Genomic DNA, 16,179 nt, shown 5'->3' on the forward strand with positions numbered 1-16,179 from the left:
GCTGAGCAGCACCAGCTGATGGAGGTCACTACCCTGCGAGGAACGCTTCAGAGCCGTTTCTAGATGTAAGAAATGGAATCAAAGTGATTTTGTAGGGGAGAGCTGAAAGAGGCTGTCTGAAACAAAGCCAGGAGGAGCAGCTTCCAGAGCAGAGGGGTGATTTCTATCTTTAATTTCTAGTTGCACTCTTCTGCAGCCATTACCAAGTGTCAGAGCAGTAGGAATTCTTTCTAGGAAGAACCTGGGTGGGGGATATCCAGGGTTAACGTGGCCCTGAGGGATCCCTGCAGCACCATTCCCACTGGGAACTGCCTGGCTCAGCAGGGCCGAGTTTAAATCTTGGGCAGAATTTGCATCTGTTAGAAGGTTGGTGCTGCTGCAACCAGCCGTGTTGAAAGCGTGGGTGTTTGTGTTGAAGCTTCAGAGCTTCCCGCAGCAGCAGGACAGTGGTTCCTTTGGTGACTGCGGACCCTGTGACCGACAGGATCGTGGACAATGCTGTCTGAGACTCTCTTGCTGGTTTTCCCAAGGCGGTTGTGACTTCAGGATGGTCGGCGGTGCCTTCAGAGCTGCTGACTTGCTCCTACCAGTATCCCAGCAGCTCCGCCCTGCCTTGTCTCCCTTTAAAATCTGTAGCTAATTAACCCGAAACCCAAACCACATTCTTTCTATCTGAATGATTCATTCCGAGGCCATAGGCAATGACCAGCTTTATGCTAAACCTTCTCCTTTCATGTGGGTGAGACGCGGCTGATGGTTCCCATGTGCACATCTGCGATTCGTTGGCGAGGCAGCTGCTGGAGGACAAACACGCACAAAGGATATTGGCTCCGCGCTGTGCTCCAGCAGTGGGAATGTGCTGCTCTCTGCCTTTCCCTTTCCTCACCCCTGTGACTCAAATCCGGTTTGATTTCTCATCCTAAGGCTCAGGAAAGAAGGGATGTAGGGCCTGTCCTTACATGGTGCCGGCATTGTTGGTTGCTCCTGGGCCCATGGGATCTGGCAGAGGATAAAAGCCAAACCCCCTTGGAGCTGGCAGTGCTGGTGCAGGGTCGCTGGCTCTGAGAGAGTCACACGCATGGGAAGCTCAAACACGGCTTTGTTACGAGGCTCTGTGTCCACAGGAGTGTGGAAAACCATAGAATCACCAGGTTGGAAGAGCCCCACCAGATCATTGAGTCCAACCATTCCCATCAATCACTAACCCACGTCCCTCAGCGCCTCGTCCACCCGTCCCTTAAACCCCTCCAGGGAAGGGGACTCAACCCCCTCCCTGGGCAGCCTCGGACAGGGACCAATGACCCTTTCTGTGAAAATTTTTTTCCTAATGTTCAGCCCAAACCTCCCCTCGGTGAGCAGCACCGTGTGCCTTTCCCAGGGCACAGGAGGTGTCACTAGACCTGAAGCCGTCCCAGGTGACCACCTGGGACCTGCACATTTCCAAGCGATTTCAGACAGGTAGAGGTACTGGGTCCCTTATTCCTTCTCTAACATCTGATGTAGTGGTGTAGCACAGTGCTTCGTTTCTCTTGTGCTGCCATGGATCGTCAATCGAAATATCAGCGTGCGGTTCCTTACTAGGTGCGTGGTGGGTGCACCACAGCTCATCTGAACGATCCCTATCCAATATTAGCCAGAAAAGGAGAATTTCTCACTTACTTTTGTGCTGGGTTTTTTCTTTGCAATTAACAGCACTGGCAGAAAAGGGAGAAAATGCCCCTACAGACACAAGGAGCCGTCTCTTCCATTAAAATCGAGGCTGATGGTGTATCCCGTGGCCAGGAGGAGAGCAGGTCAGTTTGATGCTGATGGTGTATCCCGTGGCCGGGAGGAGAGCAGGTCAGTTTGATGCTGTAGTTCTCTAGCTATGGTGGCTTGGAGGCTCTCCTGTGGGAAGACAGTGTTGGGCTTAGATTGTTCTGGCTTTTAGCCTTGTGAAGCCCTTGGGTTGCCTCTTCCAGGTGGGACGATGGGCTGTGGTCTGGCTGCTGCAGCTGGAGGGATGCAGCCACAAAGCGAGGTTCTGGGCCGAGAGGAGAGGCCTGGGCTTGAGCTGTGCTGAAATTCTAAACGCGATCTATTAATTCTAGAGGATTTCTGCCCCAGTAACCAATTTAACCCCTGAGCCAATTTCACCTGCAGCCCAGTTGGCCTAAACCTTCTGGCCCCAGCAATGAAGCAACAAGTGGATCAATGCCTGGAGATACCAAACTGGGAAAACAGGTCTGTTGGGACAACGTCAAGCGTGCAAGAGACAAAGGTGTCTGGTTTTCTGGAGGGGAGCTCCCGGCTGTGCTGGGAGCTGGTTTCTGCCAGGAGGAGGTGGGGCTGGAGCTGGAGGGACAGTGCAGGGCGCTCTGCCAGGTGGAGGAGGATGAAGGCAACGCAATGGAGCTCTGCTGGGCTTCGCTGCCAGCACTTTGGAGCCGCAGCCGAGCAGCCAAGCCCAGGTGTGCTCGAAGTGCCGGTTTTCCCTGAGAGGGAGGTACGTGTAAGCATGGTTTGAAATGAGGAAACAATTCCCAGGCGCTTGCGAAGGCTCCAGCAGCCCCACCGCTCGCTCCCCTCGCTGAAAAAGCCTCGAGCGTGGCTCAGATAACACCCCAGCGCCAGGAGCAGGAGGCAGACAGAGCCCCGTGTTGCTAGAAGCGACTTTGTCCCCGGTGCGAAAGGCGGATGTGGCTGGGAGCCAACATTTATTGCTTGGCAGCGTAAATAAAACAGCTGCTGTTCAAATGGCTGTGAATGAAACCTCCGCTCCTCGGACTTGCTGAGCAAAGGCGGACTTTGTCCAACCTAGGGAATAGCTGTTGATGTAATAAAGGTGAAGCAGCTCCCTGCTCGCTAGCAGGGGTGGGGATGCTTCCTGCTGGCTCCCAGGCTCAGCCGTGTCCACTGCTGTGGCAGGTGGACTCGATGATCTGAAAGGTCTTTTCCAACCTAAAGGGTCCTGTGATTCTCTGCTGCCGTGTGGGCTCATCCAGGCTGGGTTTGCAGGGCAGGCTCTGGGCTCCGCTCCCTCCAGGAGCCTGGCAAGCGATGGGGTCAGTTCTGGGCCCCTCACCACAAGAAGGATGTTGAGGCTCTGGAGCGAGTCCAGAGAAGAGCAATGAAGATGGAGAAGGGGCTGGAGAAGAAGAGGAGCGGCTGAGAGAGCTGGGGGTGTTTAGCCTGGATAAGAGGAGGCTGAGGGGAGACCTCATTGCTCTCTGCAACTCCCTGAGAGGAGGTTGTGGAGAGGAGGGAGCTGGGCTCTTCTCCCAAGGGACAGGGGACAGGACGAGAGGGAATGGCCTCAAGCTCCACCAGGGGAGGGTCAGGCTGGACATTAGGAAAAAATTTTTCATGGAAAGGGTGATTGGTCCCTGTCCGAGGCTGCCCAGGGAGGGGGTTGAGTCCCCTTCCCTGGAGGGGTTTAAGGGACAGGTGGATGAGGTGCTGAGGGACATGGGTTAGTGATTGATGGGAATGGTTGGACTCGATGATCCGGTGGGTCTCTTCCAACGTGGTGATTCTATGATTCTATGAAGAGGCAACACAGCAAGGGTAGAGGAGAAAAGGCCCAGCCTGGGGGCTGTAAATGGCAGAGGCATCAGAAACCAAGATGGAAATGAAGTCGGTTTATCTGCCTCAGCCACCAGCAGGAGGGCAGCTTGCTGCTGCCTCCCAGTCCTGCCAGTTCTTGCCCATACTGGCAGCGAGGAAGGGTTGTGACATTGATTGATTTAACTCTGAAATGGAGTAATGAATCACACCCAAACCAGGCTTCTGTGGTGAGACAGCTGGTTGCGCCTGTGGTGCCCGTTTCCTCTGACCATGCTGATTTCTGCCTCCTCCTTTCCACCTTTAACAGAGTTTTTCCTTCCCCTCTGCTTTCCCAGCACGTGCAGCAGGGCCTGGAGCGCACAGCGAGAGAAAGGGCAGCGCTTTCCTCCGTTCTTTGTGGCAGCGAAGAAACCCAGCTCCGCAGAGAAAGACCAGGCAAGGGCAGAGAACAGCTGAATCTTTGGGGTTTAAAACAGATTTGTGTGTCCTTCAAAGCTAGAAGGCAGTGCAGGAGCTGAGCTCTTCCAGGTGCCGTTTACAAAGAGATCTCTGGCTGATGAAGGTTTGGACTCTTAGGCAAAGAATCACTATTTTGCTCATCATTAGGGGGCTCCAGGAAAGCTGGGGAGGGGCTCTTGATCAGGGGGTGCAGGGACAGGATGAGGAGGAAATATTTTCAGCTGAAAGAGGGGAGATTGAGATGAGATCTTAGGCAGAAATGTTTTGCTGTGAGGGTGGGGAGGCCCTGGCCCAGGCTGACCAGAGCAGGGGTGGCTGCCCCATCCCTGGAGGGGTTCAAGGCCAGGTTGGATGGGGCTTGGAGCCCCTGATCCAGTGGGAGGTGTCCCTGCCCATGGCAGGAGATGGGACTGGATGGGCTTTGAGGTCCCTTCCACCCCAAATCATTCCAGGATTCTGTGATCTCGAGTGGTGGCTGGGAAAAAACTTGCAGCTCAAGCGCACAGAGCAGGCAAGGGACAGGGTGGATTTTATTCAGATTTATTGAAGCAGCGCCAGGCTGAGTAGTAAACACGCACATCTGCTGTATATATAAAAAAAAAAAACCCAAAAAACATACAGAACCAGCCACGGGCAAAGTGCTGTCACGCGTTAAGCCGTTTGAGGCCGCTGGCGTTGCCTGCGCTCCGAGCCACACAGGCCTCTCTGTTCCTTAGGAGCTTCCTTTGTAGTAAATAGCACTTAAACCGAAATAGTCAGTGAAAGAAGTAAAAAATATTCCTCTGGTTCCTGCTCTGAGATCACCCGAGTTAGGAGAAAATCCCGGAATCCTTTCACCCTCTCTCGAGGGGCAGCACAAGCCGCCAAGGAGTCTCTCGGTGCTGCTCCCCTGCCTGGTCTGAACAAAGGGGATTCACCGAAGCGGTTCCGAGCGAAAGCGCCGCTGCCTCGCGCCCTGCTGCTGGGATCCAGGCAAGGGCTGCAGCCAGTTCCCAGACTTGCTAGGCGGGAGGCGTTGCTCCTGCTGCCCGCGCCTTCTGTCTGGATCCTCTGTGAAGTGCCAGCCTGGGAAAATCCTGGTGTGGAGCCTGCCGTGCGAGACAGAGCGACGTGAGAGCAGCGTGCAGCGAAGCCGCCTGCGCTCCTTAAACCCCCCCAGCAGCGGAGGGACAGGAATGGCAGAAAGGACCAAACAGAGAATAATTAGAAGCAGAGAAACCCTGTGTTTATATGTAGACACGGCTTGTCTTACTAACGCAGTTACCAACCCTGCTGGGACTGAATCCCAGCTATAATCTTGTTCTGGCACCGGCTCGCAGCCCTCGCGTCCCACAAGACGTTCGGGTGCCACCGGCAGATTAATGGTGGCACCAGGAGGAGGCGGCCGGGCTAAAAGCAGCAGCCGGTCCCCGTGGCACCGCGCGCTCCCTCCCCGCTCCTGCAGACAGCCTGCCTGGCCACAGCACCATCAGCTCCAGGAGCTCCGGGGGACGACACCCAATCCTCGCAAGGAGCATTCCCCAAAGTCTTTGCATGGCCAAGACTCGGTGGAAGAGCTCACACGCCACGTTAAGGGTCTTGTTATTTATACTGCTCCTCTCCCTAGGGCATTTCAGCATCTAAACAGACATTCTCTGCCCTGGAGGGTTTTAGATCCCACGCTGCCAGCCTGGAAGCACGTTTCTGGAGGTGATGTTGGCATAGGGCTGTTCTCTAGGACAACTCCGCTCCAGAGCCACGTGTGCGTCTGCCCCGCAGGGTTTGCACGTGCTGCACACGGTTATATAGAGGAGCTCTGGGTTGATCTGCAGCAATTCATAGAATCATTAAGATTGGAAAGACCTCTCAGCTCAACCCCACCATGCCTGCTAAATCATGTCCCATCGTGCCCTGGCCACGCGCTTTCTGAACCCCTCTGGGGATGGTGACTCCCCTACTGCCCCGGGCAGCCTCTGTCAGTGGAAAAAATCGTTCCTGCTCCCCAACCTCAACCTCCTGAGGCACAACTTGAGGCCATTTCGTCTCATCGTGTCCCTTGCGACTTGGGAGAAGAGCCCAGCACCCACCTCGCAGGTTCCTGGCCGCGCCGTGACTCAGGCAGACAGGTACTTCCAGGTGCTGACGAAGGCGGTGGGGATGAGGGAATAAGGCACCGTGGTGACGCTGCTCCAGGTGTCGGACGAGGGGTCGTAACAGTCCAACGTTTTGCAGCGCTGGGCCCCGCAGTAGCCTCCCACCACGTACAGTCTGTTCCCCGAGGTGACGGCGCGGCAGCTGATGCGCTTGGCGGTGACGTCTCCGAATTTGGACCACTGGTAGGTGTCACTGTGGAAGCGATAAGCGGAGCTGGCGGAGAACTCGGTGTCGCCGCCGATGACGATGATGTGGCTGCCCACCACGGCGGCGGCCGCGTAGCGCCAGGGCTGGGGGCAGCTGGCGGGCACCGTCCAGCGGTTCTGGCAGGGGTCGAAGCACTGAACCTTGGGCAGCTTCTGGTTGGCGCCGGTGCCGCCGAAAACAAACAGCTTCTTCTTGGCTCCCACCACGGCGGCGTTGCTTACGCCTTCCCGGAGAGGAGCCACCAGGGACCACTTGTCGAGCTGCGGGTCGTAGTGTTCCACTTGCTTGAGGGAGACGGAGGGAGAGGCCGGGAAGGCGCCGCTCATGGCTGTGTGACCTCCCACCACGTAGAGGCAGTTGTAGAGCTCGGCGGAGCCGTGGCCGAAGCGCGCCACCAGCATGGGAGCAGCTTTGGCCCACTCGTCGTGGAGGGTGTCGTACACCCAAACGTCTTTGGAGGCGCCGTTCTCGGAGCCTTTGCCGCCGGTGATGTACACCTTGCAGCCGATGGCGCAGGCGCTGCACTCTTTCCGAGGGCTCGGGATGTCGGCGCGAGGGATGATCTCGCTGGTTTTCTGGTCCAGCACGTAAATCTTGTCGCACATGAAGGTCTGGCCGCCGAGCAGGAGCAGGGCCTGGCTGACCTTGCGGGGCCGGGCGCAGCACACGGTGACGAGGCCGTCGTTCTGCAGGATTTTCATCTTGCACCGTATGGCGTTGGCCACGATCTCCTCTCCCAGCTTGTGGCTGGTCACCAGCTTCTCGCAGGCCACTTGCTTCCGCAGGTAGGACTCGGGGAGAAGGGCCAGGCGGACGGAGGACAGCAGCTCCGGCAGAACCTCGTGGCGCCGGGGCAAATCGTAGCGGATCCAGCCGAGAACGGCTTCGTAGACCAGCGTCTCGTCCTCCACCTCCAGCTCTTCGCTCTCCACCAGCTCCAGCAGCTTGTCCTTGGGCAGGCGGAGGAAATCTTCGGACTTGCAGAGCGAGGTGAAGTTGGCCAACGCCATCCTCCAGGACAGCTCCAGCAGCCGCTCGCAGCAGTGGGCGTCCGACAGCAGCAGCATGTTCAGGCAGTTGCCGGGGTAGAGGTTCTTCTCCAGAAAATCAGCCGCAGCGTCCCGAACGTCCTGGAACTGCAACATGTCCCCAGCCTCCAGCAAGGACTCCGCGTTCTCCTCGTTTATCAGCACCCGGGCCGAGTAGGCGTAGTCCAGCAGCAGCTCCAGCACCTCGGGATGGAGGGAGTCGTGGAAGTTGACTTCGGCGTCCCTGCTCTCCTTCAGGCCCCCGCTGAACATGGCATCGAAGTAGCGGCTGCAGGCGGCGAGGACGGCGCGGTGGCACTGGAAGGTTCGGTTGCCCGCGCGCAGCACCACGTCGGTGAAGAGGCGCCGCTTGCGGAGCAGGTTGAGGTGGGTCAGGAGGCTGTCGGCGTGGCCCGGTTTGTGGAAGAGGTGGATGTTCATGGAGCCGGAGCTCGAGCGGGATTTGCGGTTCTCGTGGCTGCTTACGGACATGGTGCTGGGGATGCTCTGCGAGGGAAAGCGGGGGGTCAGCACCGGGGACTGGGGGGACCGGGACGGGGACCAGGGTGGGTGCAGGGGGGTCCGGGACGGGGACCAGGGTGGGTGCAGGGGGGACTGGGATGGGGACCAGGGTGGGTGCAGGGGGGACCGGGATGGGGACCAGGGTGGGTGCAGGGGGGACCGGGATGAGGATCAGGGTGGGTGCAGGGGGGACCGGGACGGGGACCAGGGTGGGTGCAGGGGGACCGGGATGGGGACCAGGGTGGGTGCAGGGGGACCGGGATGAGGATCAGGGTGGGTGCAGGGGGGACCGGGATGGGAACCAGGGTGGGTGCAGGGGGGACTGGGATGGGGACCAGGGTGGGTCTCAGCTCCTCCCTGGGACTCTCTCTTCCCCTGCGGTCCCGCTCCCCTCTCCCTGCTCCTCGCTCCACCGCACCTCACCCGCTCCCCGTCCCCTCTGCCCCTCTCCCCTGTCCCTGTCCCCTCTCCCCCCTCGCGGTCCCCCTTCCCGGTCCCTTCTCCCCCTCTCCTGCTCCCCTCTCACTTCTCTCGGTCCCCTCTCCCACTCTCCCGGTCCCCTATACGCGGTCCTGGTCCCCTCTCACCCCTCCCCCGGTCTCCTCTCACCCCCCCAGGTCCCCTCTCCCGGTCCCTCTCCCCGGTCCCCTCTCACCTCTCCCGGTCCCTCTCCCCTCTCCGCTCTCTCCGCCGCGTGGCCTCCCGCCTCAGGCCCCGCCCCCTCCCCACTCTAGCCCCGCCCCCTCCCCTCCCGCAGCCAATCAGCGCCCGCTCCCCCCTCCCCGCGTTCTTTGTGAATGGGGAGTCGGGGCCGCGCGTGCGCCGCGAGTTAACCCCTCCCTGCCCGGCGGGGTCCCGCAGCCAATTTCCCCTGGAGCCGCTGGCAGCTCCTAAAAGCTCCGCTGGTGGAGCCACCTCGCCTTAAAGGAGGGCATTCTGCCCCATCCCTGGAGGGGTTCAAGGCCAGGTTGGATGGGGCTTGGAGCCCCTGAGCCAGTGGGAGGTGTCGCTGCCCAGGGCAGGGGGTGGCACTGTGCGGGTTTTGAGCAGAAAAGGGAAAACAAGCAGTTTTTTGGGGAGAACTGGGTCTGCTTGTGCAAGGCCTTTTGCTGAGAAAGAGCAAGCACCGCCCCGGGCAAGTGGTTGCAGCCACTGCAGCTCTAAAAATGTCACCAGGGCCCAAAACATCTCTGTAAAACCCACAGAAATCCAGAATTACCAGATTTTGCCTTGTCCCTGAACGCTTCAGTTCATCCTGTGATTTGATTTAAAATCGCTGTGTGGAAAGGGGACAAAGCGAGTGCACTAAAGGCAACTCACCTTGCTCTTTCACCTCATGAAGATTCAAAGCGCGGCTCAGTTTCCCTCCCTTGGCGCAGGAGGTGTCTGTGCCGGGGTTCGTAATCGCTACAGCAGAGCTTGTCCCACGCTGAGCAGGAGAACGTGTTTGTAGGAATGGGTTAAGGACACAAAGAGACAATCTCCTTTCTCCTTAAAACCCTGAAATGCAGCAGGAGCTGGCACAGGGGCAGCAGCCACCACCACCCCCCAGGAGCTGGATGCTCCAGGTGCTCCAGCACCCAACCAGCAAAGCAAAAGGAGAGTTTCTTCCTGGTAACACCTGCCCCTACAGCAGGTTGTACCAAAACCTGCAAATCTGACAGCAAATTCTGAGTGCAAGCAGCAGGCGGCCTCGGTGACTCTTTGTGGGGTGAAGGTCCAGGCAAACAGCAAGGACGGAGCAAGCGATAACAAGATTAAAGCCCTCATTCTGCTCTTTGAACGCAGGCAGGAGATGGTTTCTGAGGTCTGTGCCAAAAACAACAACAAAAGAAGAGGCTGAACCTCATGGGAGCGCGGCCGGTGCCTCAGTGCGACGCCGGGAGCGCAGGGAGGGCGCAGAGTAAGCAGAACTGTTTCAAAAGCTGCATTTCCATGAGCGCCAGTCAGGTGCTGCGAGTTATTTGGGCAGGAGGAGGCTGGTGACAGGCGGGAGCTGCAGCTAACACAGCACAAATGTTTTCTGTCACTGTTCTAGAAGCGGACAAAGAACATTCGCCCCGTTATCAGCGGTAATGATCACTCAAGGCCACCCTGGAAGCGTTCGTCTAGTTTATTGTTGGCACCGCCTAGAAACAGCACTGTAAAACCCGCCTCGGCGTGGGTCTGATTAGCCCTTTGAAGGCGCTAAATCAATTTTTCTGCCTTTGTCTGCAAAATAAAAAGCCCAAGGCCTCTGGCTCCTGCGGGAGCCTGGTGGAAGAGCTCCACCCGGTGGCATTCCAGGCGCAGCTGGTTCCAACTCCCTGTATTTCTCCTCAAATGAGGAGCACGGAGTAGGAGAACGCTTGGCAAGGCACTGCTTGCAGCCCCTGTTTCTTTCCCTTCGAAAGAAACATAAAGGGAAGAGCCACTTGGAGCATCTGCTCCAGGCTCATGCACAGGAATATCCGACAGAGAAACTCCCACCTCCCTGACTCCAAGGAAGCACCAAGCGCTGAGTCTGGAGCTCAAAGGCGTGGGATCCAGCCCCTTGGAGTTTAGTGGGATGGAACCGTGGCAGTTTCTCCTCCCAACGGTGACATTGTGCTCTTTAAGTGACAGTGAAGACGGGAGGGTTGTGCTTGTCTTTCAGGACAGAGGAAGGAAGGAGGGAAGTAATGTTTTCCCTCTCTTTTTACCAATCCCAGTTTTTACCTGAAAGATTTCTCTAATGAACAGTGATAAAAACTTAATTGTAAACAATCCTCTTGACTGTGGTCCCAGTTACAGGATGCATGGAATTACTGTCATCAACACCCAGGGAAGTTAAAAGCCACCTTGTCTCACTAAAGGTGTTTTTACCATGTAAAAAATGGGCTCCTGAAGCTTAGTTATGGTTTATGCGGCTTCAGAATTCCCTCTTCTTGATGCCTGGTAGATACCGATGAGGGAAGACACGGTCCCCAGGAGACCAACCAGCCAGTGCGGGAAGCGCCCAGCCCAGAGAAACCCTGGAGGCAGCCAGTGGATTGCGTTGGAGAGATCTGCCGCGTCCGCGAGGATGCTCAGCACCTCAGCCTTCACTTGGGCCTTCACCTCCTTCCGATTCTGAGGCGAAGGTGTACTGCGGGGACCAAAAGCAGCACCGGTGATAGCCCAGAGTAACAAGAATTAGCAATAGCTCACAAAGGAGAACAGATACGTTTGGGATAAACATAGCCAAGGAGAGGAATCCTACCACTTGTGCTGCCTCAGCTTTCCTCTCAGCTGGAACAAGACTCTCAGGGAGCTGAAAAAGAAGAGAACAGACTTATTTCTCCCACAGCATTGACAGGGAGGTTTTTAATGAACCACATCTGCAGGGAAGAGATCCCTCTGCAGCCTTAAGGGTCCTTCCCTTCCCCCCTGGACAGGGTCCAGGGATCGTTCCCTGCCAGCCTCACCGCAGGATGCTCAGGAGCAGGGCGAAGGCCCAGAGCGCCGTGCTCAGCGTCCACCACCTCTGAGAGCGGACACGCGCGATGCCGACGTCGGCCGCCCAGGCGAGGTGCTCGCAGGGGTAGTAGAGCTGGTTGGCCAGGTTGCAAAGCACCGACAGCGCCCGCACCAGCGCGTCCTCGTCCTGCGGGCGGCACGGGGTGGGTCACGCCTCGGTGCCGGAGGCGGCCAGGGAGGCTGCTCTGTGCCCCGCGCTCACCTCAGGGCCCAGCCCGTAGCTGCAGCTGTGGCTGAGCATGGCGAGGTCATCGAAGAGGCGCAGCACGGTGCGGCAGGCGCTCAGCTGCGCCGACACGGCCAGGAGGGACCCAGGGAGCCCGGTCGGTGCGGTCTGCGGCCCAGCCAGCGTCCCGCCGGCCAGCTGGCAGCCATAGCAGAGCGTGCGGACCTGCGGGGGAACAGGAAGAGCTGTCACCAGGACTGCAGCAGGGTGTGGTGCACGGGCAGGTAAGGGGGCTGGAACCCAGCGTGGGGCACCAGGAGCTCCCGGACCAAGCGCCGGTGCAGGGTACAGCCCCGTGTATCCCGATGGGGGTTCCTAGTTCTTCCCACATTCATAGAATCATAGAGTCACCACGTTGGAAATGACCCACTGGGTCATCCAGTCCAACCATTCCCATCAATCACTAACCCATGTCCCTCAGTGCCTCGTCCACCCATCCCTTAAACCCCTCCAGGGAAGGGGACTCAACCCCCTCCCTGGGCAGCCTCGGACAGGGACCAATGACCCTTTCCATGAAAAATTTTTTCCTAATGTTCAGCCTGAACCTCCCATGATGGAGCTTGAGGCCATTCCCTCTTGTCCTGTCCCCTGTCCCTTGGGAGAAGAGCCCAGCTCCCTCCTCTCCACAACCTCCTTTCAGGGAGTTGGAGAGAGCAATGAGGTCTCCCCTCAGCCTCCTCTTCTCCAGGCTAAACACCCCCAGCTCTCTCAGCCGCTCCTCTTCTTCTCCAGCCCCTTCCCCAGCTTCGTTGCTCTTCTCTGGACTCGCTCCAGAGCCTCAACATCCTTCTTGTGGGGAGGGGCCCAGAACTGACCCCAGGATTCGAGGAGCGATCTCACCAGTGCTGAGTCCAGAGGGAGAAGAACCTCCCTGGCCCTGCTGGCCACGCCGTGTCTGATCCAAGCCAAGATGCCCTTGGCCTTCTTGGCCACCTGGGCCACTGCTGGCTCCTGTTCAGTCGCTGTCAACCAGCACCCCCAGGCCAACCAACACCCCATTCACTCCTCCTCTCGGTCCCCGTTTTGGCCCCGGCAGGACCCCGTCCCGCCCTCACCAGCCGGTCCCGGCCCCGGTAGGTCTCCAGCGCCGCCGCCAGGCCCCGCAGCGCTCCCACCGCCATCGCGGCGCTTCCGGGTGTGACGTCACGGCGCGGGGGCCGCCGGGAAGCTGGCGGGGCTGTCGCCATGGAGACGCGTCCCGGGGGCGGCCCAGGCCCTGCCCGGGTGTCCGTGCCTGGTTTGGGCTGGAAGGGACCTCCAAGCCCACCCAGTCCCACTCCTGCCACGGGCAGGGACACCTCCCACTGGGTCCGGTTCCTCCAAGCCCCATCCAGCCTGGCCTTGAACCCCTCCAGGGATGGGGCAGCCACCCCTGCTCTGGGCAGCCTGGGCCAGGGCCTCCCCACCCTCACAGCAAAACATTTCTCCCCAAAATCTCATCTCAATCTCCCCTCTTGCAGCTGAAACATGTTCCCCTTCATCCTCTCCCTGCCCTCCCTGATCAAGAGCCCCTCCCCAGCTTTCCTGGAGACCCTTGCAGTGCTGGAAGCTGCTCTAAGGTCTCCTGGGAGCCTTCTCTTCTCCAGGCTGAACAACCCCAACTCTCTCAGCCTGGCCTCGTACGGGAGGTGCTGCAGCCCTTGGATCATCTCCGTGGCCTCCCCTGGACTCTCTCCAACAGATTCAGGTCCTTCAGGCTGAGAGTTGGGGTTGTTCAGCCTGGAGAGGAGAAGGCTCCGAGGAGACCTTAGAGCGACTTCCCAGTACCTGAAGGGGCTACAAGAAAGCTGGGGAGGGGCTGTTCACAAAGGCTTCGAGTGATAGGATGAGGGTCAATGGGGATAAACTGGAGAGGGGCAGATTTAGACTGGATATAAGGAGGAATTTCTTCCCTATGAGTGTGGGGAGGCCCTGGCCCAGGTTGCCCAGAGCAGGGGTGGCTGCCTCATCCCTGGAGGGGTTCAAGGCCAGGCTGGATGGGGCTTGGAGCCCCTGATCCAGTGGGAGGTGTCCCTGCCCATGGCAGAGGGGTTGGAACTGGATGATCTTCAAGGTCTCTTCCACCTCAAACTATTCTATGACTATGATTCATGTGCTGAGGACTCCAGAACTGGATGCAGGGTTCCAGGTGGGGTCTTACCAGGGTGGAGCAGAGGGGCAGAGTCCTTTCTCCCTCACCTTGCTGGTCCCACTGCTCTGATGCAGCCGAGGACACGGCTGGTTCCTGGGCTGCGAGCACACCTTGCTGACTCACATCGAGCTTCTCATCCTCCCACAGGAACCCTGGGGTCTTTCTCCATAGGGCTGTTACCAATCTCTTCATCCCCCAGCCTCTATCAACACTGATATCACCTCTTTGATTTCTTAATTCAGGTCACTGATTCATTAACATTTCTCAAAAAACTATTACATATTGTAATTATTTTGTGGCAATTCCATGTGGCTCTATCGCTAGCATACGAAGTGATATTCCTGGAACTGCCGCGTGCATGTCTTCATTTTCCTACTCACCTAAAAAGTGTTTTCTACCTGGGCAAAGGTTTTTCTGCAAAGTGCTGATGTCAAAGCCTGTTTTTTCCTCTCATTAAAGGAAATGCAAACAGATCTGTGACTCCAAGGCAAACTGCAAACCTTTTCAGATATTGCAGCCTCATTTACTGGCTTGAATTTATTTATTTTTATTTCAATTCCATCTATCGGCAGATAAAAGATTTGTCTCCACCATGCAGGCCACACAGACAGCAGAAACAAGGTCTCTCTGAAGACGTGCTACAGCAGATACAGCCTTGATAGGCTTGGAATTACATGGAACAGCTTGGGGAAGCGGGATTATCTCAAGCAAAGATGTGGCCTCCTCGTTAACACCATCAGGTTTGGTGTGTGCGCCTGAACCGCTTGAACCTCTTGAGATACGACAGCCACGCAGCAAATCCCATCTGCCTCCAGTCTCGGGTAAATGCTCTGTGCAGAGCAGAGTTGTAGCTGAGAAAGATCTTTGAAGGGGGAGGGAGGACAGGCAATGAAATCCCTGATCCAAGGAGTGCTGGAGGAAGGGGGAGGTGATTCTGCCTGCCCCCGAAGGATCACAGGAGGAAAATCTCAGGCAGAGATTGGCATGGCTAGAGGCATCGAGCCAGGGTAAACATCTCTTTGTGCCACCAGCAGAAAAGACTGCATCTGCCAGAGAGAGAGAGATCAGATGTTTGGGCTGCCAGGTTCTACAATACATCTGCTGAAAGTTTTTCTGCCTCCTCAGATCAACCTGGAGCTACCCTGGAGGATGCAGGTCCTCTTCAGGACTGAGCAGAAGGATGAGTTCATGCCCAGAAAGCTGTGTCCCCCTGTGAACCTGAAAGGACACTGTCCCCAGAGGAAGGTGCTCTTCACACCGTGATGGTCTTGCTTCTTCAGTGATGGCTCAGAACCTGCCCCACCATGGACTCTCTGCATGTCGTGTTACCTGTTAGCCGGCCTGGTGCCCTGGTTCCTACAGGGAACTTTTATTTCACATGTTGAGCAAGGACACAAAAAGGTGGTGTAACAGCACGAATAAACACTGGGAAATCAGCTCAAAGCAATGGGTGACATATCACTCTGCATTGCGAGACCCCGGGCAGGTTCTAGGGCAGGAGGAAGCAGGTGGGATAGGGGGGAAGCTCAGGGAAAGGGTGAGAGATCAGAAGCAAAGGGAGAGGCTCTGCAGGACTGTGTGTGGGCTGGAAAATATTCCTTTGTTTTCTATTTGGACGTTGGTGTCAAGGCCTGAAACCAAAGGTCAGTGGACTGTAGGGCAGAGAGGTAGCTCTCCCCACCTTGTGACGAGCGGGCTGTTTTCCTAGAGGCGAGCTGTGTATTTTTGTCGAGCTGATAAGTCACACGGGTTTCCTGAACGCTGAGCTTGCACTATCTCTATTTGGGACATAAATATTTTGGAGAGGAATCAGTGCGGCCAGCCAGCCCCCTCCTTTGGGAGGCCGAGCAAGCAGGATCAGCCGCTGCCTGGTCGCAGCTGCCACCTCACGAGCTCTCCTCAGCGTTTTGGTGTACGTGGGCTTGGTTCACACGTGCTCTGAGCCAGCACCAGAGCATCTGAACACAGCTTGCTAAACCATTCCCCGTTGCAACAGTTTGCGTGCTGGCCCTGTGATCCTCCTGTGCTTTCCTTCTGGGTCAGGACAAGGGGAAAGGGACAGTCTTTCTTCCACGCATCCTTCAAAGAAACTGAGTACTCAGGTCTAGGCACCTCATGTGAGCATCCGACACTCACTTCAAACACCTCAACTGCATCATTTGCTGTACGGATGGGGATTTGTGTCTGCTCCCAGTCTGCCCAGTTCCTTTATGTGATCCTGGGGTGTTTTTTTTAATGCCAGCAGCGCTATTACAGAAACAGCCACGGTTCCACGGGGAAGAATAGTGGACATCAGCGTTTTGGTGGAAGCAGCAGGCGGGGGAGCTGTTGCTGGGAGGGCCCCGTGGTTATTCACGTTCTTATTCGTGTGGATTTTGATGCGGCTTCAGATACAGAAAATAAAACTGGCTTTTGGGGCGAGGGCTTTTGCTTTCTAAACTTCTCCTCCA

The 16,179-nt window shown here is 57.2% G+C and overlaps 2 protein-coding genes and 1 long non-coding RNA gene across 5 annotated transcripts; 1 reads left to right on the forward strand and 2 right to left on the reverse strand.

The window, feature by feature from the left end:
- Nucleotides 1-4,526: 4,526 nt before the first annotated feature.
- On the reverse strand, nucleotides 4,527-9,324 carry LOC138731839 (ectoderm-neural cortex protein 1-like). Of its 2 annotated transcripts, none has more exons than XM_069878085.1 (3): nucleotides 9,216-9,324; nucleotides 6,072-7,880; nucleotides 4,527-5,093 (listed from the first exon to the last, which is right to left on the reverse strand). In XM_069878085.1, exon 2 carries the CDS (start codon nucleotides 7,863-7,865, stop codon nucleotides 6,099-6,101), a length of 1,767 nt encoding a protein of 588 aa, XP_069734186.1. In that variant the 5' UTR covers nucleotides 7,866-7,880; nucleotides 9,216-9,324; the 3' UTR covers nucleotides 4,527-5,093; nucleotides 6,072-6,098. The 2 variants fall into 2 exon arrangements, with proteins under 2 accessions (XP_069734186.1, XP_069734187.1); XM_069878086.1 differs by lacking the exon at nucleotides 9,216-9,324 and adding an exon at nucleotides 8,551-8,573.
- A 668-nt stretch (nucleotides 9,325-9,992) lies between these two features.
- Nucleotides 9,993-12,767, reverse strand: PEX11G (peroxisomal biogenesis factor 11 gamma). Of its 2 annotated transcripts, XR_011339222.1 has the most exons (6): nucleotides 12,654-12,767; nucleotides 11,575-11,763; nucleotides 11,321-11,499; nucleotides 11,116-11,166; nucleotides 10,593-11,001; nucleotides 9,993-10,486 (listed from the first exon to the last, which is right to left on the reverse strand). XR_011339222.1 is itself a non-coding variant. In XM_069878185.1 (5 exons), exons 1-5 carry the CDS (start codon nucleotides 12,717-12,719, stop codon nucleotides 10,776-10,778), a joined length of 711 nt encoding a protein of 236 aa, XP_069734286.1. In that variant the 5' UTR covers nucleotides 12,720-12,767; the 3' UTR covers nucleotides 9,993-10,775. The 2 variants fall into 2 exon arrangements, 1 of the variants encoding a protein (XP_069734286.1); XM_069878185.1 differs by having other exon boundaries at nucleotides 9,993-11,001.
- On the forward strand, nucleotides 11,696-15,159 carry LOC138731931 (uncharacterized). Its single transcript, XR_011339230.1, has 3 exons — nucleotides 11,696-11,822; nucleotides 14,328-14,550; nucleotides 14,855-15,159. It is a non-coding gene; the product is annotated as an uncharacterized lncRNA (long non-coding RNA).
- The last annotated feature ends 1,020 nt before the right edge of the window (nucleotides 15,160-16,179 follow it).

Source organism: Phaenicophaeus curvirostris, chromosome 28 (genome assembly GCF_032191515.1).
Source record: "Phaenicophaeus curvirostris isolate KB17595 chromosome 28, BPBGC_Pcur_1.0, whole genome shotgun sequence".
Classification (NCBI taxonomy): Eukaryota; Metazoa; Chordata; class Aves; order Cuculiformes; family Cuculidae; genus Phaenicophaeus; species Phaenicophaeus curvirostris.